The sequence below is a fragment of the Mustela nivalis genome (genome assembly GCF_964662115.1).
Source record: "Mustela nivalis genome assembly, chromosome: 17".
Lineage (NCBI taxonomy): Eukaryota > Metazoa > Chordata > Mammalia > Carnivora > Mustelidae > Mustela > Mustela nivalis.
In genome coordinates, this window is record NC_139036.1 from 57,156,363 (window position 1) to 57,180,684 (window position 24,322).

Consider the following 24,322-nt stretch of genomic DNA (forward strand, 5'->3'; position numbering starts at 1 on the left):
GCTCACCGTTTAAGAGTAAGTGCGTACCCGCTGCCCTGAAGGTAAACGAGGCCATACAGACTGGCTTCCTAATTCTACTCTCATTTCTCTTTGTCTTGAAGGCCAAGCCCGCCCCTGTGGGTCTCCTTGCCGGGTGTCCCCTCTGTCAGGGGACTCAGTCAATGTCAGCTCCTGCCAGCTGTGCCCATGCTTACAGCCCTGCAGCTCTTCACACAGGGGCAACTCCTCAAGGTGTCTGTGGAGAGACGAAGCCGAATTCCCAGCTTCATGACGTTTCCAAGGGGACACTGATGCTTCCCTCCCCAGTGGAGGCACTACCCCAAGCAGCAGCTTGGAGATCTCGTGCCCCACAAGAGCTCGGTGTGCAGCATGGTCTTCTGGAAGGAGGCAGCGGAATGAGATGGCTGAGACACTGGGGCTTTGGAATCTGCCTCCAAGAAGAGGCCCTGCTATTTACTGTCACCTTGGGCAGGCGATTTAATCTCCCCAAGCCTCTGTCCCTTCATGTGTGAGGTAGGACAGAAGTCAGTGCAGCGATTCCAGAAGGTCCCAGCACCAGACAGCTTCACAGCAGTAACGGTGCTATAGGGGAACCCGTCTAAGAAATAAGCATAAACTCTCAGGAGTCCCGGCAAGTTCTAACAACGCAGTTGCTAAGAATACACCAATTTAATGGGTCCAAGACGAAGGCTGGAAATTGCTGGTAAATGAAGATACTTCTGAACGCTGTTCTGAAGAAGCAGAGAGACAAACGCAGCCTGCTGGTACCCCTCAGCCTCGTCCTGCTCTGCCCTTTGTCCTCCAGGGGAAGGTAACCAGTCGCTGGCCGAGGGAAGCCGCTTCAGGAGTGACCGTGGTTCTGTTAGTGGAATCCATCCATCCTCGAGTTTGCTGAGACAGTTGCCAAGCCGCCGCCCCTCTCCCGGCACCCCCGCAGGGAGAAGGGCAGAGGCGCCCTCCCAAGGGGCAGCAGTCTGGGTAAGGCCCCATGGGGGTCCTCGGGGCTCTCCACCCCCCACCCCAGCTGCAGCAGGGGCTCCCTTGTCTTTGGCCCCAGCTGCTCTGGCTTCGTAGCAGGTGGACAGGAGAGAGGCCTCTCTACTGGTCCCTCACCTACCCCACTGTCACGCCCAGCCCTGCCTCTGGGAAGCCCTCGTTACAAGAAATGACAGGCCAGAGTTTGTGAGGGCTGGTCAGTGAGTCGGGCAGCTTGGAAGGAGGCGGGGACTTTCTGCCAGCCAACCTGAGAGCACAAGGCTGCGAGGTAACACCTGGCTGGGAACGTGCCCTCCCTGCCTCCTCTGTGACCCCACTCGCCTCCTCGGTCAGGAGGATAGAAGGCGCCTCAAAACATGTGCTCTGACTCTATGTCCCAGTTAGGGAGGCAAGTCCGTGCTGTCTCAGCTGACCGCTCAGACAGAGACGCCAAGAGCCTGCCCGTGGTGTCTCTCAAAAACACTCCCCTGCCTCAGAAGAGGCCCAGGAGAAAACATCTCCCAGCCACCTGCCTGCTGAGGACGGGGCTGGGGGGCCCACAGAGCCCAGTGAGCCCTTGGATCTGAGCTGGAGGCCCGGGGGAGGAGAACCGAGGCTGTGGCTGGCTGGGTCATGGGGCACCCTTGGCATCACATCTCCCCAGAGGCCACTGGTCCTCAGGCCCTAGAGGCTGGATGTGCTCGCACCCTGTCCCCAGGAGAAGCTGTAATAAGGCTGTGGGCGCTCCCTCCTCAGAGTCGGCAGCCAGGGCGGCTGTTGGGGGAGAGCTTTCTGGGGTTGGAGGCCTCCGCCGAGCAGCCAGCGGCGCCCTTCAGGCTGAATGGGAAGTCATATTGTAGGAGGCTTTCTTCAGGGTCTCCAGGAAGAACTGCTCATTCTCCAAGAAGTCACGGTCCTGAAAGCAGAACTGGGTAAGCAGTGCCCCCCCTCCCCGGATCCCTCCTGCACCCCCTTCTGGGAACAGGGATGCTGGCTCGCAGGACTGAGGGCCACTTGCTCCCTGGCTCTGGGATGCAGTGGGGGTGGGGGGGCACAGAAGTGAGACACAGCCATGGTGAGGCCCCTTGTCAGCACATGACTTCACCTCTGTAAGCCTGTCTCTAAACCGGGGATAATAACATCACCCGCCTATAGGACTGGGGCCCGGGGGATGGGTAGGGGCTCGTACTGCACAAACAGCTTTCAGCACGGAGCCCGGCACCCAGGGAATGCTCCGTAAGTGACCTCTCCTATCATTCCGATCACAGGGTTACTGGGAGGCTCAACCAAGATGGTGCAGGTGCTTCCCACAGAGCCAGGCCTGGAGCACGCGTCTTAGACATGCTCGGTGGGCATTCGGCCCATTATTCCGGGGTAGGGGGTGCTCAGCCCTCCCTGCAGCCAGACTGGGCTCCTTCCTCCCTCCCACCAGTGGGAAGAGAGGAGCCCTGGGCCCCAGGGGGCAGTGGGCAGCTCAGGCTGGGGCCGCCTGCTACTCAGGACACTTACCTGCTCAGCTGTGTGCCTCAGCAGCACCAACTTGGCGTGGAGGTGCGAGGGGCCCAGGCTGGTGGGGGGTCGGCCGCACTGGGACGTGGTGGGAGCAGGAGCCACAAAGGCTGCAAAGGTCGGGGCGGAGGAGGAGGTCAGGGGTGGCGGCGTAGCGGAGACAGCAGAACAGCCACAGCTTGACCCCTGGAGCCTTTCGCCATTGTGGTGGCAGCAGCCGGGCTAACCTTCTGGGCACTTCCACCGACTCTCAAAAGCCTTTGAAAATGCTCATGGGCGGCGCCTGGGTGGCTTAGTTGTTAAGTGTCTGCCTGCAGCTCAGGTCATGATCCCAGAGTAGTAGGATCGAGCTCCGAGCCCCACATCGGGCTCCCTGCTGGGCGGGAAGCCTGCTTCCCCCTCTCCCACTCCCCCTGCTTGTGTTCCCTCTCTCACTGTGTCTTTCTCTGTCAAATGGATAAATAAAATCGTTAAAACAAAACAAAAACAAAAAGAAAGATGCTCATGGGATCCTACCTGGCAAGTCCAATGCTAGGTATTTTCCCAGCAATAATCAGGCAAAGGTGTAGAGAGAAATAATCAGGGAAATAATCAGGCAAAGGTGTAGAGAGAGAGATATATATATATACAAACAATTCATTGAGGTGTTGATCTTAGTGACAAAAATACCCACTCAGTAGGGGATCAATAAAAACACAGAACATAACGGACAACGATGCTGATCAAGAATTATGGTCAAATGTCAGGTGCCTGGGTGGCTCAGGGGGTTAAAGCCTCTGCCTTCTGCTCAGGTCATGATCCCAGAGTCTTGGGATCAAGCCCCACATTGGGCTCTCCGCTCAGCAGGGAGCCTGCTTTCCTCTTTCCTCTCTCTCTCTGCCTGCCTCTCTGCCTACTTGTGGTGTGTCAAATGAATAAATAAAATCTTTTTAAAAAAAAAAACAAGAATTATGGTTAAATGTTTAATCACTGATAGGAAAACATGTTGCTTGTGCATGTTTCTGAATGAAAGAAATCAAGCTAGAAAACAACGAAGATGATCTTGATTTCTTTTTAAAACACACACAGTGTAGAATGCTGTGCCCCAAAACGTTAAAGAATGAGGTTGAGGGACGCCTGGGTGGCTCAGTTGGTTAAGCAGCTGCCTTCGGCTCAGGTCATGATCCCAGCGTCCTTGCTCCGCAGGGAGCCTGCTTCTCCCTCTGCCTCTGCCTTCCACTCTGTCTGCCTGTGCTTGCTCTCTCTCTCTCTGACAAATAAATAAAATCTTTAAAAAAAAAAAAAAAAAAAAAAGAATGAGGTTGAGAGTAACTTTTTACAAAGCAGCTTTCCTCTCTCTTATCTCTTAGTTTTCCCTAACGTGTTGCTTGTGTAACCAGGGACTGGCGAGAGGACTTGAACAGGCCCCGACCTCCAGTGGAGGGAAGCTGCTCTGGGCACTGGCCCCCCCGCGGCCAGCCCAGCCCGCGGCCCATCCTTTGGAAGCACTCACCACTCAGGCAGGAGGCTGCCGGGCCCTGGGTCCTGGGGAGCAGCATCGAGGGGCTGGAGGGCAGGTCCTGTTGGACATGGTCCAGCCGCAGCCTCTGCTGGGCCAGACTCAGATGCTCCTGTCCCCGACCCCGGAGAGAGGAGGACGTGGCTGTGAGGGCGGGAGGTGGGAGGGGGTGGAGGGGTTGGCCGGAGCTGGGGGGTGGCTTGCCTGGTGCACGCGCTGCTCCTGCTGCCACAGCCGCTCGTGCTGCTCCTGGACGAGCTGTAGCCGAGCCTGTTGCTCCTGCTGCACCTGCCGGGCCTCGCGCAGCGCCCGCTGCCCCTCCTCCAGCTTCTCCGAAGCCACCTGCGGGAAGGCCCCGGGGTCAGCGGCGGGGGCTGTGGGGGGCTGCGTGGGCACCCCCCACCCAGCCCAGCCGCCAGGCACCTGGCTCATGCTCTCCACTTCCTCGGCGCGGAGCCTGGTACGCAGGGCGGCGGCACTGACCCTCTCCTTCTCCAGCCTCAGCTCCTGGCGCTCCCGCTCCACAGCCTCCCTCTCGGCCGCCAGCTGATCTTCCTTGGCGCGGAGCTCACTGGCCCTGATCTTTAGCTCGGCTTGCTCCTGGAGACCGCAAGGCCTTGGCTCCGTGCCCCCCTCCAGAGCAAACTCCCCCCACCCCCCTCCTCTGCGGCTCCAATCCACCCTGACGGGGGAGGCGGTGGGGCAAGGGAGTCCCAGGACAGGTCAGAGAGGTCTGGGGCCAAGCCTCGGGGCTGCCTCTCACCCTGGGGCTCAACTCGTCTGAACCCCAGCCTCCTTGCTTCTAGAATATCTAAGGGGAACGTGATGACGACTGAATGCGAGAACGTGTATAAAGCACGGAGGGCAATCGAAGCTGTTATTACGAGATTATTGTTTTCATTTCTACGCTCCTGTTATCTCCAGGCACTCTGCTAGGCGGAGTGCATCCCCAGAGAGGAGCAGTGGGGGCCGGGGAAGGAAGGGCAGGGCTGCTGAGCTCTCGGCTGCCCTGGAGGTTTGCGGTCTACCTTGGCCAGGGTGACGAGGGTGCCCTCCCGCTGCGCGTCTGCCTGCAGCGCCCTCTCCGCCTCACGCTCGGCCCGCTCCTTACTCAGCTTCTGCTGGGCATAGAACTCGGCCCACTCGGCCGCGAGGCGCCGCCGCTCCTCCCCACACTTGTGCATGACGGACTTCTGCTCCTCCAGCAAGGCGCTCTGGCATGAGGGGGCCCGGGCACGGGGTGAGCGTCCTTAGGCTTGTGGCAGGGGTCACCACTACACCGCTGTACCCGGCATGGTTGCACTCACCTTGGCTTTCTCCAGCTCCTCCCGCTCCATGGAGATCTGCTGGACCATGACCTTCCTCTGCTCTTCTAGAGCACGCTGCATGGACTCAGCCCGGGACTGCTCTGCATTCACCCGCCATCGCTCCTGGGGGCCAGGTGAGTGCTGAGAGCACAGGTTCCCTGGATGCTCCGCCCGCCCCCCTGTCCGGCCTGACTGCGCCCCAGGGAGCTGTGCAAACCACCCCCGCCTCCGCCTCTCCTACACTATGCCCCAAACACCTCTAGAGAGAGGTGCAGGAGGACAGGTGCCGAGCCGGGCTCCCAGGGCCCAGCTGCTGGGGCTGGAAGCCCAGCCCTTGGTGAGCTACACCAAGGCCTAGGAGCTCCGCGCTACCGCTGAGAAGCACTGGGCCGCCCCACAGGGCTGAAGAGCAGCTACAGCCCTGGTCCCCAAAATGCCAGCTGTGGCACTCTGCCTGCCCATCTCCCGTCCACCCCAAGGGCAGGTGTGAAACGGTGTATGTCAGGGACTAGGGGCCACGCTAGCATGAGCTTAGGAACTTGACTGTGCCTGGCCCGGGCAGGGGATTAAGTCACCAGAGGAAGAACTGAACACGTAGGACTCACGACACAAACACACCTGTTATCTCATGCTGATAAGTCTAGGGGAGAGACAGGAGCGCCTCGGTGGCCATCTCTGGCCAGGGGGGAATTTAAATTCTCTTCTATTTGCTAACTGCATTTTAATTTTTTCAGCATAATATATCACGTTATAACCCAGCATGAAGGAAAGGATATGCAGGAGTTCAAAAATGCATCTCTTAGAGCCCAGGGGGCACAGGCTTCAGTGGATGGAGGAATGTGACGGGCCTGGGCAGGAAGGGCGGGAAGGGGAGCGCGGGGGGCATCCCTGGGGTGCCGGGGAGACAGGCCCCGCCGGCGGGAGGGCGCGCACCTGCTCCAGCAGCCGGCTCTGCTCATTCAGGCGCGCCTCCATCTTCCCGATGATCTCCTGGAGCCGGCTCCTCTCCTCTTCCATGTCCCGCTGCTGCTGGCCCAGCCTCTCCTGCAGCGCTGGGGGGCCACGGGGCGCTCAGGGCCCGCCCACTGTCCCAGTGGGATGGAGGTGCAGGGAGTGGGGAGCCCACGGTCCACCTGGTACCTCGGAGCTGCTGGTCCCGCTGCCGGAGCCCCAGCTCCCGCTCCTGGGCGGTGGTGAGGTGCGAGGCCTCCACGCGGGAGGACAGCTCGTGCAGGCTGCTGGAGAACTTCTCCATCTGCTCGATGATGCCGTTCAGGGACCTGGGGCCGTGGGGACTGGGTCAGTCTGGCCTCGGGGGCCCAGCCCGGTGACTTGAGCCGGTGGGGCCCGGACGGCGCCCATACCGTGTGTGGGAGGTGGCGCTGGTGACCGCGTCGATCTCTCGGTCCTTCAGCAGCTTCAGCCGCTGCAGCTGCTCCTCGTGGTCACGGCGCATCTCCAGGATGGAGGCCCTGAGGGGAGGGGAGGCAGTGAGCACGGGCGCTGAGCTACGCCAGCGGGCTCGGCAGTCAGTGCTCGCGAGGTCCTTCCTTCTCGTCCTCCTCCAGGCACTGCCTCTGCTTCCCTGGCTCCCCATCCTTGTGCGTGTTGGGACCTGCATGCCACAGGCATTCTAATGGGGAGACTCCTTCTGTGACTTAGCAAAGGACACTTGACGTCGGTGTGTAGGTAGCCTTTTCCCGTCCGGCCAGTCTGAGAAGTGGGGAACAGCCTGCTCTGCCCACCGACCGGCTCCTTTATGTGCCCTTTCTTGGTTTTGTTCTCATCCAGACGGGCGCCTGGACGGACACGCCGGGCCCAGGAGTGTGAACCTCTTCCACGGTCTGTCCGTCACCAGACTCGGGCGCTAGCAGGCGAGGGCCTTGCCCTGTGCTGAGCTGGGTGGGGCCCTGCAGGGACGCCCATCCGGCTGCTGGAGGAGGGCTGGGCCCTCCACCCAAAGGGGGCACTGGGCCAGTGTGCCTGGCCTCGGTCCTCACGTGGAAGGGAAGGGGTCACGCCTCTGCTGCTCAGCCACGGCTCAGGGTCTCAGACTTCCTCTGGCTGTCCTCAAAGACAGCCGGGCTCTGCCTGCACCCCCGGGGCCTCGCCCTCACCGCTGCAGCTCCCGGAGCCGCTCCATCTCCTGGTCCTTCTCTTGCATGGCAGCCGCCAAGCGCCGCTGGTGCTGGGCCGTGAGCTCCGCGCGGGCCTGCTCGGCTTCTTGGCACTGTGACAGATAGCGGGCCGACAGCTCCTCTTGCTCCCGCCGCAGCCGCTCATCCCGTTGCTGGTACGAAGTTTCTAGCACCTTCACACGGCTTCTGCCAACAAAACACACAGCCATGGGGCTCAGAGGGTGAGGGCGGACAGCCGAAGAGCCGCTCCGGGCACATCGGCTAGGGCCAGCCCCGAGGCTGGGGAAGCCCGGGCGGGAGGAGCGGTGGGCACCTGTGAGCATTCTCGATGAGCTCCAGGTCGGCCTGGTGCTGCTGCTGCAGGCTCTCCAGCAACAGCCGCTGCTGGGCCCGCTCCAGCTCCAGCTTCCGCACCTGGAGAGGGCGGGAGGGTGGGGAGGTGGGCTCCCTGGGCCACCCTCCAGGTCGCACAGCCTTGCCCCCCGCAGCCCGGAGCTCCTCTGTCCTTCACCTGGGCCTCCAGCTCCGCCAGCCGGGCCTGGCTCTGCAGAAGGTCGGCCTGGAGTTCGGCGGTGCCGCCCCGCAGCTGCACCTGTGCGGCCAGGAGCTGCCTCTGATATTCTGAGCCCGGCAACAGGCTCCGCGCCAGGGACTCGGGGAGCAGGGGCTGGAGGAGAGGGGGGAAGATGGTCCAGGTAGGGCACAGGGACTCAGCGGAGCGCAGCTACCTCCGGCCCTCCCAGGCCCTGCTCCTGATCTGTGGCCGCAGATGGGGACCGAGATGTGACACCAGGAGGCCGAGGATGAGGCCTTGGAGTTGTGCGGTCGTTGTCTGTCCCGTCCTCCCTCAGCACATGCTCCCCAGCAGGTGTTCCAGATTCTTAGAGCAGCAGCTGAGCCCCAGCAGCATCTCAGCTGTGACAGAAGCTTCCTTTGGCCAGGCCGCGTGTCCAGATGTTGGGCGCCTCTGGACTTCCTGCAGGCTGCCCGCTGCCCACCACCTCCAAAGGTGCTGCTGGGTTCCTGGGGCTTGGTCTCTGGGGTCTCCTCCCGGCCAGGCCCAGAGGTGACGGCCTCCCATGCCTGGGGAACAGGCGGCACAGCACGGGGAGGCGGCAGCCATAGAGGCCGCTTTCTAGACGGAACAACGGGACACCCGCGGCCCTGCTTTCTGATTGGGGGATTCCTGGCTGCCCCCGTACAGATGCCAACCTCTACCTCCCTCCCAGAGTTGGCAAAGTAGCGGCCACATCTGCCTGACAGTGGCGAGGCTAGAGGGTGAGGGAAGCGCTGGCGGGGGGCATCAGACCCGCCGACATGCAACTCCCTGCAGGCCATCGGCTCAAACCACGGCCATTGCCTCTGACCACCAGAGGGTGGCTCCGTGGGCCCGAGGCCTATTCCTGTGTGTCCGCCCTGCCTACCTGGATGGGCACAGGGGGCCCTGGGTGTTCCTTGGAGCTGGGGACACAAGCTGCGGGCTCTGAAAATGAGCAGCAGAGAAGTGAGCAGGAGGCCCTCCGAGGCAGGGAGGTCACATGTGTCCCTCTGACTTCGGGAGTCCGGCCCTATTTGTCTTCCCAGACCCCAAAGGAAGCTCAGCACCTCTTCCCCCGACAGAGGGGAAGCACAAACAAAGCAGAAAACCAACCAGTGCTGCAGAGGTCTCCGAGAGCTGTCCCCCTCTCTGGGTCACCTCCAGGGAGGGTCAAGGCAGTCTGGTTCCACGTCACAGGGGACCTGAGGACACAGAGATTGCGGGGGGCAGTGGTGGCAAGGTGAGCAGCCTGCTGTGTAGAACACAGGGAGGCCAGGAGAGGGTTGGCATGGGCTGTGAAGGAATAGGTTCAGAGAGCTGACTGGAAAGGCCTGGTGGCTGGCCATTTACTGAGAATGAGGACTTGGTCGCATAAAGGAGACGGGGCTGGCTTCAGGTCCCCTCGGTGGGTAGGCCCCATTCAAGGTGTCAAATACCATATGTCAGATGCGCTGAGTCGGAGCCCAGCACGGCTGCCCCTCATCTCTAAGGACGGAGGCCCATGCAGGCCCAACCCAGCCTCTCACCCGCCCTGGCCCCTGGGACATACCCGGAGGCGGCAGGCCTTGTTGGTAGCTTCTGTGCCGCTGTTCCCAAGGGCCCTCCAGCGGCTGCTTGCTCAAACACCTGAGTGCTGGGAACAGGTTGGCTGAGGAAGTAAATGTTACAGCAAAGGTGGCAGAAGGTTCCGTTAGGCTGGACATGGCTGGGCCGGGACAAGGCCAGAGTATGAAGCTGCTGGCCATTTGTCCCCTCAGCGCCTCTCCTGTTCCATCATCCATCTTAGGAATTCTCCTCCTGAGTCTGAGCCCCTGGGCTTCCAGGACCCCTTCCTGACGGCAGAGCCTGCTAGGACACAGTGGATGGCAAGGACCATCTGTTGACAGTCTAAGGAAAAACAATCCACACCTTGCAGACACCAGAGTTAAGTTCAAGTTCAAGGTCTTATTCTGGCCCACATGGTTTTGTTGAGTTAGACGGGGGCTCTGCTTACTCTCTGGCCAGGTCCAGCTCCCTTTGGACTCCTCTCTTCTGCTGTCTGTGGTTCCCGCCCACCTTGGTTGGCTCTCAGGGCCAAAGGGAAGCTTTTCCCTCGGTTTCAGATGGAGGTCAAAGCTACTCTCCTCCTTGACCCCAGCCCTGGGGCTGGGTTACGTCCCAGGCCTGTCACACAATTGCCTACTTCACCTCTTCCTCGCTCGGGCCACACGGCATCTTGCCACTTCCTCCAGACGATCCCAGTCTTGCCCTCTTGCTCCGAGAGGTCACTCACTGTCCTGCCCCACAGGACTGCCACTTGGTGGCTTTTCCCAGGAGTCGCCCCTTACCCACTGTCTTCTCTGGGACTCCCCCAAAGCACGAACACATGTCATGTCCCTTAGCTCAGGCCAGCAGAGGCCCCAATAATTTGGACACGAGGTTTTTTGGGACCCCAAGGGCACCGTGGGCAGGGCCCTTGCTCAGAGGCACCAGGATGGCTGCGCCTTCGTCACATCAGGTTACCCTCTGGCCCCACCTGATCAAGTCAGCCCTTGTGCACACGGCAGTCAGGGTGGAGTGTCGACAGCCCCCGCCTCCGATCCCCTCGTGTCTGCACCGGGGCAAGGATGGGGGCTCTCTCTGTAGTGTCCGGAGAGGTGAAGAGGCACAGCTAAGAGGCGGCGCAGGCCGGCACTCCTGACTGAGGCACCAAGACGGGCAAGGTTGGCCCCCCACACCCCTACCCGGCCTTCCCTCCCTTAAATAGAGGCCAAGCCTGTACCTGCTGGAAGGGGGACTTCCTACTGCCCCCACCAGGTTCTTCTGAACTCTGGAGGCCTCCGTGTGCTCCTCCCTGGCCAGACCTTGCGACTTCTTCCGGGACAAGGCGTGGCTCAGCCAATCCTCTTCCTCCCTCTCCTCAGACGCTCCCAGCTGGGAAGCCTGGCTGGCTTTGGCAGGGAAACCCGCACCCTCCGTGGGTGGCTTTGGCCCCACAGAGGAGGAGGGCAGTCCAGCTGGGGCCGAGTGCCGGCTTGGGGCCGAGTGCTGGCTCTTGGAAGGGGGCATGGAAGGAGTGGAGAGTGCGGAGCCTCCCCTCTGAGGCTCTCTGACGGGAGAGGAGGGGAGCAGGTCGCCATCCTTGAGGCCCAACCAGTCGGCTCCTCCCTTCCTGGGGTGCGTGGGGCTGGAGGCCGCTGGCGCGCTCTGCATGGAGCCTGGTTCCCCCTTGGTGTCTGCACCACCTTCTGCTAAGAACCTACTTTAAGACAGAGAGGAGGGGGTCTAAGACAGGGCAAGCAGTCATCCTAAGAGCCCCCCTGACCAGCCCTTCCCTCTATGGCTCCGGGCTGACTCCATGGCCCACATGAAGGAGTGAGAGGTTCCCTGGGGCTCCGTGCAGCCAGCCGCCGCCCAGCGAGCACAGTGCCCACGCCAGCTCAGGCACAGTGGCCAGCTGAGCGCTGCGGGTAGAACGCCATCAAACGCAGACATCTTGAATTCTACCACGTGAACAGGGGACAAGTCCACCCCTAGCAAACAGCACCGAAGGACCACCATGGGCACGTCCAGAGAACAATGAGCTAGAACAAGTGGTTTAGGTTTTCCCAACAATAACGTTTGTGTCCGTTTATTTGGCCACTGCCTAGAAGCATTACAAGCCCCTGGCAGCGTGTTCTGAGGTCTAAGAATGTACTGGAAGTGGGAGAAATGTCAATGCGTGTGTAGGGTTATCTAGCTCGGAAGTGGCTGGCGAAGCCAACACGGCGTGGCATTGACACACGTGGCCGCTTACGCCTCCTCAGTCAGTTTGAGATTATTTCCAAATAGAAGACTGAAAATGTATCCCGGGAGAAAAACTCCAGATTCTGAAAATTCTATCCACTAACTGGAAGTTTTGCTACGCACAGGGATGCGCCTGCAGCCAGGCATCACAGTGGACCCCACGGCTGTTCTGGGGGAGCAGGTGGCGGGCAGGAGAGGCCACTAAAGTTCACGGTCTCGCTACCCTGGGACTGAACCACTTTCAGTGAGGTCGGCTGACCTCAGCTGTTTACGGCTTTAAGGGTTCCAGGTGGTGCGGGGGGCACCTCCTCCTTTTCCTTTCAAGGAGGCCGGAAGGAAATGGGCCTAGATGGGCAGGACCGGGCAGACCGCCCCCTGCTTCAGCACCCGCAGACAGCCACCCCTGGGCCTCGTACACCTGGGTCCCCAGTAGGACTGTTGGAGGGATGGGGGAGGCTGGGGCCCCTCCTCCTTCCTGGTGGGCACCTGCCAGGCTCTCTTCAGGCCCTGCTTACCTGACCGACTGCCGGCGGGACTGGCGGCCCTCGCCGGAGCCCACGGTGGGCTGATAGGCCCCAAAGGTGAAGTCCTCATCGCCCCAGGAATCTTCCTTGTCTAGAAATGAAGAAGCCTGTGATCTTGAGCAAGGGAATTTGACGCTTTTGCGGCTGCAGAGCTCTGTTTGAAAAGACTGAGTGGCGGGGCGCCTGGGTGGCTCAGTGGGTTAAAGCCTCTGCCTTCGGCTCAGGTCATGATCTCGGGGTCCTGGGATCGAGCCCCGCATCAGGCTCTCTGCTCAGCAGGGAGCCTGCTTCCCCCTCTCTGTTTGCCTCTCTGCCTACCTGTGATCTCTGTCTGTCAAATAAATAAAATCTTAAAATAAATAAATAAATAAAAAGACCGAGTGGCTAGCATGATATGTCAGCAAGTGTGTAGGGGTGAAGCTGCCATAGGGGAGGCAGGGTGTGAGCTCGAGGCCTCAGGATCCTGCACGCCGGGCATCACCCGTGAAAAAGGTACCGGTGGCGTCCTGCCCCAGGCGGTGAGAATGGGTTCTCAACAGCTGGCCCCTCGGCCCACATTTTGAGAAACACTGCTCTAGAGCGATCTTTTCCAAACTGTGGGCTGCTACTTATCGGCAGGTCAAGAAAACAATTCCGTGAGTCGCAACCAATGTATTTACACATCTGCTAGTGCAAAAATAAAAAAATAACAGAACACTGAACACGGCAGTGATCGTCCCGTGACTCTTGCCCCGGTTACGACAACTTGTGTCGTGATACACGCGATTTCTCATTACGAGCTGCAGTACGAGTGTGGTCTAGGAGCCCCCCCCCCACCTCACTGCCCCTGCCCCGCAAGCGTCCTCACCCTGGGGCCTCTGGTACTTCTTGTCCAGCTTGAATTCCCTGTGCTCCCCAGTGCCCGGACGGGCCAGGAGTTTGGTGGCAGTGCCCCGACCCAGCAGCTCATCCAGCCTGGAGCGAGCAGGACGGGGCGCTTCCCTGCGGGACGGGACACACGCTGGTACACGTGAACGCGGGGGGCGCCGGGGGCCCTGTGCCGTGCCCGCCCTCTAGCTCTTCGCTGGGCCCCAGGCAGCTGTATGCACTGGGGTTCCCCGCTCCTAAGGACCCTTACTGGTCGCCCGTCCGCCTCCTCTCTGCTATGGGGCTGTCTCCAAACCCCAGGGTAGCCACAACATCATCATCTTCATCAAACAGCACTTCTTCTTTCTTTCGGATCGGGGTGTCCCCAGGAGTGAGCGGGATAGATGGACCTAGAGGACAGAACACAGTGCACAGGTGCCCACGGCCCATCGTGCCCTCAACTATGGTGTCTGAAGGGGTTGAGGGGGGTGCTTTTCTGCGACCTGGACCTCTGGGTGTGGCCGCAAGCAGTGCACGTGTCTGGTCTGCATGCGGGATCCGACTCCCCCCACCACCCCAAGGCTCCCACACCCCACCCCCTTGTTCAGAGACACTGCTAATCTCTTGGTCCAGGATCTGAGACCTGTGGTCCCGGCCTGGTGGGGTCTCTGGTTGGGCCAACTGCCTCTGCCCAGGACAAGCAACAAGCCCACACTACCTTGATCTCTGACTGGGGCCGGGCTCTTTTCGGAAGCCATTTTACTCTCGGTCTCAGGGGACTTCTTGGTGATTCCTTCCTCATCGTCAGAGAGCAGTCCTGCCAATGGGTCTTCCAAGTCTCACAGCCAGAAGGGAAAGCACAGGTCAGACTGCGTGCTTTGTTCAGGAAAACAAGCCCTACACCATGTTGGTTGGGGGGGCAGCTATCACTCTAGGGGAGGTTTCTAGCTGCTCTAATACACGAACAGGCCACTCGGTACCCAGAGGACACACATCAGCCTTGGCAAGGAGACAGGGAGCTGGGGAGCAGCCCTGGGCCTGCCTGGGCGCCCCCAGACTCTGTTGTCTGTGCAACCTTCTGGAAACGTCCCCCAGGCATCAGCAGTGAAGTAAAACATTCATGCATTTAGAAAAGGAAGGGAGGGCGCCTGGGTGGCTCAGTGGGTTAAAGCCTCTGCCTTCGGCTCAGATCATGATCCCAGGATTCTGGGATCGAGCCCCACATCGGGCTCTCTGCACAGCAGGGAGCCTGCTTCCCTTTCTCTCTCTTTGCCTGTCTCTCTGCCTACTTGTGGTCTCTTTCTCTGTCAAATAAATAAATAAAATCTTAAAAAAGAAAAAAAAAGGAAGGGGAACTCTTCTTATGCTTTATAAAACCATCAGGTTGATGTCTGGCTTCAAAGTCTTGCAAATAAGTGACCCAAATCTCCTTCACCCAACACAACACCATCAATCCCTCCCTGAATTCCTGGGAGCTGAACCAGTGGCCCGTGCGGTCTGCTCCTCCTCTGACACACACGGCAACCTGACCCCAGGAAGCGAGTGAGCATTCCCAGGATCCTCCACTCTCAAAACCAAAGTGTCCCAGAAGCGTGACCGCAGGGCCTACCATACCTTCGAAGGAAAACTTTCTGTACTGATGCCCAAAGCTGCTGGTAGAGGGAGGGGGCTTCTTGGCGGGAACAGCATCTCCTGTAAGAAGCAAACAGAAGGCAACGTCATAAGCTTCGGCCTCTCCCAGCCAAGGTCCTGTCACACCATGACAGAAGGACCCCGGGACGGTGTGCCCTTCTGCCTGGGGGGCTGAGTGCTCATGGCCGTGGAGAGGACACCTCCCTAGTTCTCAAACAGGCTTCTGCCAGGGAACCGTGGTCTGGAGCCACGTCCTGTCCCCCAATCACATGTCACCCCAAACAGTCATGAACTTGGGAGGTACACAGGCTCTCACCACATTCCCCAGCTGAACTCAGATGGTTTCTCCGGGAGCTGCCACGTTGAACTCAGAGGGCCTGGAATCACACTAGGAAGCTGTCCCCTCCCCGACCACAGAGAGAGAAAACCCACAGGAATGAGAGCTCCCTTCTGAGTACCTTCCCGGTCCCCAGAGCGTCCCTCGATTCAAGGAGCGCTCTCCCACGCACCTTTCTCACTGGCTGTCACTATGCTGGCAGGTTTGCGCTGACTGGGCAGCTCTTCTTTCCCAGGACCCTTTGCAGCTTTTTTGCTAGAGGCCAGGTTAGACTTCGTCAGACCTAAGAGATCGGCATCCATGTCGTCCAGGTCCTGGAAGAGCGGGAGGGAGGGAGGACTCCTGAGCGATGCTCAGCTAGGCGGTGCTGAATGCCCCTGTGTTCCGAATGGCCTCGTGGTGATCCGCCTTCCATAGTCCATGGGGGACAAGTGGGGACCTGGTGTCGGGAACTGACCCTGACTGGCTTGCAGAACAGGAGAGAGGCCAGGCCGAAGCACAAGGTCCCCACCGGCTCTGTCGCAGAAGAGCCCAGACTCGGGTGGCACCTCCACGCCACTTCCGAGCAGGGTCACCAACACCCGGTCCCCACAGCTTCTCACATGGGCTTAGTAAGTGTGTGTGGGGGGCTCTCTTCACAGTGGGAACAAGACAGCAGGACCCCAGAACTGAAGACTCCCAGAGGGACTGCCGCTGGGCCGTGACAAAGGGCCAGGCACCCGGCCAGCAGAGGAAGGCCGTCAGGGCCTCCCGCCACCACCCTCCCCTGCACAGACTTGCCAAATGTTGACCCTCACGAGGGGACGAGGACTTCCATCTGGGAGGGCGCTTGGCACCCCCGGGGCAGAGGTGTGACGAACACAGAGGAAAGGGGAAACTATGCAGGAAAAAGGGGAGTTGGGAAAGAAACCTGGACGATGGGGAGGCCAAGCGAGCTGGGGGGTGCGGGCCCAGCTCATGGTTCTGGAGGGGGAGACCTGAAGTCACCACCAGCAGCTCAGAGGACTGGAGGGCTGCGGCCAGGGGGGCCGACAGGCAGGCCCCGGGGGAAGAGTGATTTCAAGATGAGGTTAAAAAGGCTGAATATGGAGCCAAGAAGGGAACAGACTCCAATTCTTTAGCGCTCCCTTCCCACGCCCTCCACCCAAGGCTGAAAGCAAGCGCTCAGCCTCGGCCTGGGACCAAGAGTTAACAAGAGGGACGAGCAGCATGAGGTCAGGCGGGAGGGTGCTGCTGGCCAGCAGGGCAGGCGAAGTCAAGGCGACTTAAGGTTTCAGACCCTGGGTAGGCCACCTGAGCCCTGGGGGATTATCTTATAAACTCTACAGAATTTATGTCTTAAAATTCCATTCCCAAGCTTAGCTTTGGGCTTGATCCCACGAGCGCACAGCTGGACTGATGGGGCCTTGGCAGAAGATGTGGAGAGAAACACAGGGAACAATTAAGAAGCAGCCTTAGAGGGGTGCCTGGGTGGCTTAGTGAGTTAAGCCTCTACCTTCGGCTCAGGTCATGATCCCAGGGTCCTGAGATCGAGCCCTGCATGGGGCTCTCTGCTCAGCGGGGAGCCTGCTTCCCTTCCACCCGGCCTACTTGTGATCGCTGTCAAATAAACAAATAAAATCTTTTTTTTAGAAAAAAAGCGATCACAAGCAGGCAGAGAGGCAGGCAGAGAGAGAGGAAGGGAAGCAGGCTCCCCGCTGAGCAGAGAGCCCGATGCGGGGCTTGATCCAAGGACCCTGAGATCATGACCTGAGCCGAAGACAGAGGCTTTAACCCAATGAGCCACCCAGGCGCCCCAATAAATAAAGTCTTAAAAAAAAAACAAAACAAAAAAGCAGCAGCCTTAGAGGAGATAGTCTCTCCTTCTTTTCCCTCCGCGCGGTTGTGTCCCTGAATGGGAGCCAGCCCACCGCACTTGGAGCCTGGTGCGTGACCATGGCTCCCAGGGCATGAATCTCCAGCCACCAGGAATATGGACTTCTATCCAGAAGGACATGAGGGCAGCAGCTCACGGATGAGCTTGTCTCTCAACTAGGAAGGGCTCGGGAACACAAATTGTAAAGGGAAGCATGCGAGGGACAGGGAAGGCTTGGCACAGGACATTCCTACCGCCCGCACCCGCTCCCAGAACTGTGCAAGCTGGTTCTGTACCTTCATCGTCTGAAGCAAAGTCTGCGGGTCCGCCTCTGAGACGTCGGACACCTAAGTCCGCGGGAGGGCAAGGACACATGTTAGCTGAGGCCCAGTGAAGCTCTGGTTCCTTGTTCCCTTGCTTCTGCGACGGCTGAGGGCTGAGCAGCGGCAGAGCCCTGCCAACGGGGCACCGGCAGGAGGTACTGCCTTCTGCTGGGACTGAAGTGTCCCCAGACGTCAAAACTACCCACGTGTGGAGACCCAGAAAGCGCTGCCACTTTCCGTCCCTCCTCAGTGGAAAGAACCCTTCCACGACAAGCCGTGGCTATGCCACTTCCCAACTATGCAACCGGGCAGCCGGGCAGCTTACTGGGGGAAGCACACTTGTAAGGGCAACACCCGAGACTCCGACACTTCCTGGGAGCCCCACTTCCCAGCTCATCCCACTGGGAGGAAGGAAAATCCCATTGGGTTCATATTTGAGTCCACTTGGCAGCCCTTGGGTATTATTTTAAGAACACACTGGCGGGGCACCTGGGTGGCTCAGTTATTAAGCATCTGCCTTCAGCTCATGATCCCAGGGTTCTGGGATCGAGCCCCACGTCTGGCTCCTTGCTCGGAGGGAGGCCTGCCTCCCCCTCTCCCACTCCCCCTGCTTGTGTTCCCTCTCTTGCTGTGTCTCTGTCAAATAAATAAATAAAATCTCAAAATAAATAAATAAATAAAAAGAACACACTGGCCTCGCAAAACTTCTAAACCTTTGTGTGAGCCACTCCCGGCCACCATCCCCATGTCATTGCTTCTGGGGTCGGGGGGAGGTGGGGTGGAGAGCAGGGTGGGCCAGGCTCACCTCAGCGTCAGGTCCTGTGAGGCCTGCCGTGGTGCCGAAGGCGTAGTCCTCCAGGAGGGACCTGCGAAGAGATTGACAGACAGATAAATAAAATAAATAAAAAAATCTTTAAAAACAATCTGTTAAACCCATGTGGGGAGCATAGCGTTGATGACAGACCTGTCTGATCACCATGCGGGACACCTGAGACCATTTCAACACTGGAGATCGACTGTACTTCAAAAGAACAAAAATAGGGGTGCCTGGGTGGCTCAGGGGGTTAAAGCCTCTGCCTTCGGCTCAGGTCATGATCTCAGGGTCCTGGGATCAAGCCCCACATCAGGCTCTCTGCTCCTCAGGGAGCATGCTTCCTCCTCTCTCTGCCTGCCTCTCTGCCTACGTGTGATCTTTGTCTGTCAAATAAATAAATAAAATCTTAAAAAAAAAAAAAAGAACAAAAATAGCCACAAGATGGAAAAACAAGTGTTAACAACAACAGATAAGAGAGGAAAAACAGAGACTCTTGGGTGGCTCAGTCAGTTAAGCCTCTGCCTTCGGCTCAGATCACGATCCCAGGATCCTGGGATCGAGCCCCACGTTGGGCTCCTTGCCTGGCAGGGAGTTCTGCTTCTCCCTCAGCCTGCTGCTCCCCCTGCTTCTGTGCTCTCTCTCTCTCTCTCTTTCAAATAAATAAATAAAATCTTCAAAAAAAAAAAATAAAAAAGAGAGAGGGAGAGAAACAGAAGTGCGTTGGCTAAGATGAAGGCGGAGGGCAGAGCACTCAGAAAAACTTCCTCTCAAATGTCGGGAGCAATTTGGAAGAACAATCTGAAAGGCACGGATCTAGGCCAATTCTCTTACTCTGGGGTTGAGAACACTGACGCTCAGAGAGGTTTGGGAATCATCCAAGATCACACAGTAAGGAGCATTATCGGTGGGACTGGCAGCCAGGACTTCTGAGCCCTGGTCAGCTGGCTTTCCACTCCTCGGGTTCCTTCGAGGCCAAGGGGCGGAGGGGAGGGGAGGGACACCGGAGAGCAGGAGCGGGGCACACAGCAGGTGGACAGCGGGGAGCATGAGGAGGTCACAGTACTTGGACTGAAGGGGTGATAGTCACTCAAGCCAGGCCTGCTCTTACTTCGTTCTAGCCCTGGAAGAAGGGAGCACCTGGCCCGCCCCTGTGGTGTCTCGGGCACGTGAAGCTAATTTAACAGGCTCCTCAGGTAGGGTCACTGCGAAGAGAACAGAAATGATGCTATTTGGCTAGTGAACTGGAGTCAGAAGACTAGAAGTTCCCCACCAAGATCTCCCAGAAAAACCTTCTCCCAGGAGGTTCACCCTAAAAGCCAGTGGGGGCCCACTGAGGAGCCCAAGTCCACTGCACCCCACGAAGGGCAGGAAGAACGATCCACTTCCAGCACCCAGAGCTCTCGGCTGGAACACAAGGCCCAGGCTCCGTGGGTTCTTCTGGGCCAGGTTGGGGGAGCCTCAGCCCGGCCGCCCCCAGTGAGCTCTCCATGCCCCAGGAACCCTGCTCCTCAGTACAGCAGAGGGGAACATGCACCATATCCAGAACATGTAAGAAACTCTTCCAACTCAATAGTAAAAACACAACCCAAGTTTAAAAAAGGATCTGGAGAGACCTTTCTCCAAAGAAGATACACAAATGGCCAATACGCCCATGAAAAAGATGCTCAGTGTCATTGGTCACTGGGGAATTGGACACCACAAGCAGGCAAGGGTGGGGGGGGACTGGGGAGTTGGGGGGGCTGGTGCCGGGCTGTGAGGAGCACGTGTGACAGAATGAGCCCTGGGTGTTACTGGAGAGTCACTGACCTCCACCTCTGAAAGGAAAAACACTCTGGAGGTTAATCAGTTGAATTTAAATTTAAAGAGATGAAAAAAAAAAACCCACGATGAGATGCAACTGTATCTGTCCACACGAGGGCGGGCCTGATCAAAAAGACAGAAAATCAGCAAGAGTGAGCAGGGGATGTGGAGAGACTCGAACCCTCCCAAGCTGCTGGTGGGAAAGCAAAATGGTGCGACTGCTATGGAAAACGGTCTGGTGGTGCCACCAAAAGTTAACCACAGAGTTACCATATAAATGATTCCATCACTCAGGATACGCCCTCAAAAGAACTGAAAATGTATGGCCACATAAAAACGTGTACTTGAACGTTCCTGAGAACATCACTCCTAAGAGCCCTGCCCAGATGTGGAAACCGCCCAGGTGTCCACCTGCTGTGATGGGCGGATGGTCGAGCCACACACTGGAAGACGGTCCAGCCACAGGAAGGAATGAAGACAGGAGCGGCTCAGCGTGGGTGAACCACGAGAGCACCGTGGTGAGTGAACCAAGTCAGGTGCAAAAGCCATGTATGGAGTGATTCCGTCTTGTACGGTATTTCTAGAACAGGGAGGGAACGTGGCTGTCTAGGGTTGTGGGAAGGGAGAACAGGAGTGACTGCTTATGGGTGTGGCGTTTCTTGATGAAAGTGTTCTGAAATTAGATCGCAGTGATAATTATGTAACTTTGTGAACATACTAAAAGCCAACAAATTGTCCACTTGAAAAGAGTGAATTTTCTGTGAATTAAGATTTCAATTAAAAAAAAAAAAGGAGGGGCGCCTGGATGGCTCCAGTGGTGAAGCGTTCAACTCCTGATTTCCGTTCAGGTCATGATCCCTGGGTCATGAGACTGAGCCCTGAATCAGGCTCTGCGCTCATAGAGGGGGCGTCTGCTTGGGATTCTCTCTCTGCCTCTCCCTCCGCTACCTGCCCCACTCTTGATGTCTCTCTCAAATAAATAATAGATCTTAAAAAAGAAAAAGAAAAAAAAGAACAAGACTAAATCAAGGGATTCTGCAGAAGGAGCACTTACTCTCGTCCCCTAAAAGGTCACCAAGGACATCATCAATGGAGCCTACAGCAAAGAGAAAAGGAACCGTCACGACTTCAGGAGGAAAGAAAGTCCTTCACAAGCCTCCTGACTTGAGACCTCCTCCCAATTCCAGGCTCTTTACCACCAGAGCATTCAGATGCTGGGACTGGGACCCAGCTCTCTCTGCGTTAACCATGAGACATTTCCCAACTCTCTAGCAACAGATCGCAATGCCTTGTCGAAGGACCCCAGGGTAGAAATGGAAAATAACTCTCTCAAAGGGTAACGGTGAGCATTTTCAGGAGAACCTGCATTCTATGGGACACACTGGCCAACAAGCCAATCTTCCAGACTCTGAATAAAGCCCCATGTGCTTCTTTGAGAAAAGCGTCCAAGATTTCTAGGCAGACACAAGCCTCTTTTGTGCCAATAGCGTTCTCATGCCCATCCATCTGAGACCTCCCCCTCCCCCAGTACTTGTCTTGAGACATACCTCCTTGGCCACTTTCCGAAGGGGGGGACCTGGGGGTAACCCAAAGTACAAGTACTAAATGAGGATTTGCACCCAGCTGAAGTGCCTTTACCATCCTCAATGCCAACTGTATACTTCTTGATATGGAGCCTGACAAGGCGTCCCTGGGGCCCCGCCCCTATTTATTCCTGGATTACTCTGAGGGCCAATAGGCAGCACAAGGAGTCCCCTATGAAGACCAAAGCTTCTTGTGCAATTATGGCGGAAACTGGCAAGACTCATGTCAAGAACATTTAGATACAGGGGTGCCTGGGTTAAAGCCTCTGCCTTCGGCTCAGGTCATGATCTCAGGGTCCTGGGATCGAGCCCCACATCAGGCTCTCTGCTCAGAGGGAAGCCTGCTTCCTCCTCTCTCTCTGCCTGCCTCTCTGCCTACTTGAGATCTCTATCTGTCAGATAAATAAATAAACAAATAAATAAATCTTAAAAAAACAAAACAAAACATTGAGATACAGACATGTCTAGGTTATTTTTGGATGAAAGATGGAGTATTATTTTTGCCTTAAGCGTGATATCCGATTTTTCCACTTACCTTTCAACCCCTTCTTGGTTTTTGGTGCCTAACATTGGAAAAACAAATCATATTAACAAAATCAGAACAGTGAACGTGGCTGAAACCAAGAATACAGAATAAATTGTTGTGCGTTTTGCCAGGTCACCAGAGGAAAAGGAGCACCAGTGGCATTTAGAGACAGAAGCTCTTTGTACTTTCCCAGAGTCTCTGAGAATAGACTCATTCAGAGCACGGAAACAGCCCAGCTGTGGACTCCACTGTGGGCGCCATGGCAGGGGGCGGGGGGAAGAGAAGAGAAGTCTCTCCTCTTCCCTGATTTCCAGATGCCACCTGCAAACCCTCCCAGGAAAGAGGTAACACGACTGGGAAGGTTTTCCTCTCTTCTGTGTCCCTGACTTCTCAGCACCAGCAAGGGACACAGACTGCTTCCGGCTGGCTATCCAGAGGCTCAGAATATAATAAGTGTGGTATCAATTCTACCTCTACCTCTCATCATTCTTCTCTAGGGACCATATCCTGGTCCTTGTCACCCAGCCCCTAAAGATCTCCAGGCAGTCAAGACTGTGGGGGTGGGAGCAGGGGGTGAGAGCCTGCATTCTGCCTACCATCTCAAGGCTCTGGGAGCTGCTTGTAGCTTGTTCACAGCGCTGTCCAGCTCATCTGAATTCTGCTCACATCAGGCTCATTCTCCCTAATGAAGAAAATTCAAGTGGTTGCTTAAAAATGATGTAGCTTCAGGGGCGCCTGGGTGGCTCAGTGGGTTAAAGACTCTGCCTTTGGCTCAGGTCGTGATCCCGGGGTCCTGGCATCGAGCCCCCGCATGGGGCTCTCTGCTTAGCGGGAGGCCTGCTTCCTCCTCTCTCTCTCTCTCTGCCTCTCTTGTGATCTCTGTCGGTCAAATAAATAAATAAAATCTTAAAAAAAAAAAATGATGTAGCTTTAACAGTGCTTGGGTCCAAGGCCCATCAAAGTGTCTCTCACTTTACCCCTTCAAGGGTTTAAAATCTAGTTCCATAAATTAAAAATTCCTGATAGGGAGAGCTACTTAGATGAGAAGCAAAGTGCTCGGGGTGACTTAACGAGCTTGCCGGAGGCCTGGAGATCACTCACATAAAGTGCACTGGTCCTCAAGTCTTACCCTGAAAGAGGGTGCAGGAGATGGTAGGTACCCACTCAGAAAGGAGCTGGGTGCCTGGCGCCATGGCCCATACGGAATCCCAGGCAACACCCACGGCCACATTTGTGCATTCGGCACAAGGAGCGGATGTGAGCACTGGTTTTACTCGTTGAGACTATTTTCACCGACGGTGGAAAATTTCCCCTTCACGCTAACTGTAAAGCCGACTTAATCCATTAGCAGCCAAGGGTTTGCCTCAGACTGTCACCCTCTCCTTACCCGACCTGAGCATCACCAAGACCGACCTTCCCATGCCTCGGAAGAAAGGAGTCAGAGGGGGGTCATCTCTGTTTGTCGGGTGTTGCAGGTCCTGTTAATAGAATGCAAAATTCATCTGGAATTACTTACAGGGGCCATTCTGAATGTTTGTGTTTCTCTTTCTTTGTAAGGGCAATGTTCACACGACCTACAACTCCACAGTTTTTGTCTCACACCACATCTGAGAGCTTCTGCCACCTCCTAGGGATTCCGACCCAGCCTCTCAGAGCGGGGGAGTCGCTCAGAAGTTTGCGAAGGCCAAAAGTGCCACGGGGTACCATCGCGTCATCGCCTCTGCTCAGCCAGGTCCGTGCCCGGCATTTAAAAATCCTGAGCAAGGGCCCTTCCGGGTCACCCTCTAGGTCCGGAGGCTCCGCGCCCCTCCCTGCGTCACCCCCTCCGCGCGCCCACCCCAGCTCAACCCCTCGCGCCGCCTCCTCCCCTCCCAGCCCCAGAGATCTCCCGGGTTACGCGCCATTCCCCGCGGAGGCGCAGCCGCTAGCCATAGCCGCCGGTCCAGACCCCACTCGAGCCCAACTCGCTTTGGCCTCCCACGCCGGAGCCCCGGGGACGCCAATATCTCAGTCGCTCGAAGTTCCAGAGAGCGGCGAGGCGCGAGGCATCCTGGGAGTTGTAGTCCTCGGTCTGTTCATTAACCAGAACCAAAGGAGCAGGGAACGCTGAGATAAACTACATTTCCCAGAGTGCCCCGCCGTTAACCTCTGTTCGCGCCCCGGCGCGTTGCTAGGAGCTGCCTCCACGCCACTTGGGGAGAAGGGCGACCGGCTTCAAGGCCGTTGGGCTTCTTCCTCTCGCAGGCCCCGGGACTGTCGGGACCTGGGTTCCAGTACCTCCTCTGAAGGCTGACCCGTGGCCGGGTGGCGGGGGTGGGGCATGAGAAATGTATTAAGACTGAAAACTGACGT

General features: G+C 57.5%; 1 protein-coding gene across 11 annotated transcripts; it reads right to left on the reverse strand.

Annotated features, from left to right (window-relative positions):
• Positions 1-419: 419 nt before the first annotated feature.
• On the reverse strand, positions 420-24,022 carry FBF1 (Fas binding factor 1). 11 transcript variants are annotated; one of them, XM_082705180.1, is made up of 31 exons: positions 23,872-24,022; positions 23,384-23,448; positions 22,567-22,652; positions 21,980-22,007; positions 20,916-20,957; positions 19,170-19,263; positions 18,053-18,113; positions 17,221-17,271; positions 15,242-15,383; positions 14,715-14,792; positions 13,819-13,938; positions 13,372-13,510; positions 13,102-13,235; positions 12,246-12,345; positions 10,727-11,206; positions 9,515-9,613; positions 9,079-9,167; positions 8,852-8,910; positions 7,939-8,094; positions 7,741-7,841; positions 7,407-7,610; positions 6,654-6,761; positions 6,430-6,569; positions 6,223-6,341; positions 5,290-5,412; positions 5,011-5,196; positions 4,406-4,582; positions 4,187-4,324; positions 3,977-4,094; positions 2,485-2,594; positions 420-1,891 (listed from the first exon to the last, which is right to left on the reverse strand). In XM_082705180.1, the coding sequence occupies exons 3-31, from the start codon at positions 22,567-22,569 to the stop codon at positions 1,808-1,810; spliced, it is 3,483 nt and encodes a 1,160-aa protein (XP_082561306.1). In that variant the 5' UTR covers positions 22,570-22,652; positions 23,384-23,448; positions 23,872-24,022; the 3' UTR covers positions 420-1,807. The 11 variants fall into 11 exon arrangements, with proteins under 11 accessions (XP_082561306.1, XP_082561296.1, XP_082561302.1 ...); XM_082705170.1 differs by having other exon boundaries at positions 7,407-7,613; XM_082705176.1 differs by having other exon boundaries at positions 7,407-7,613; positions 10,727-11,203; positions 23,872-24,012.
• Positions 24,023-24,322: the final 300 nt, after the last annotated feature.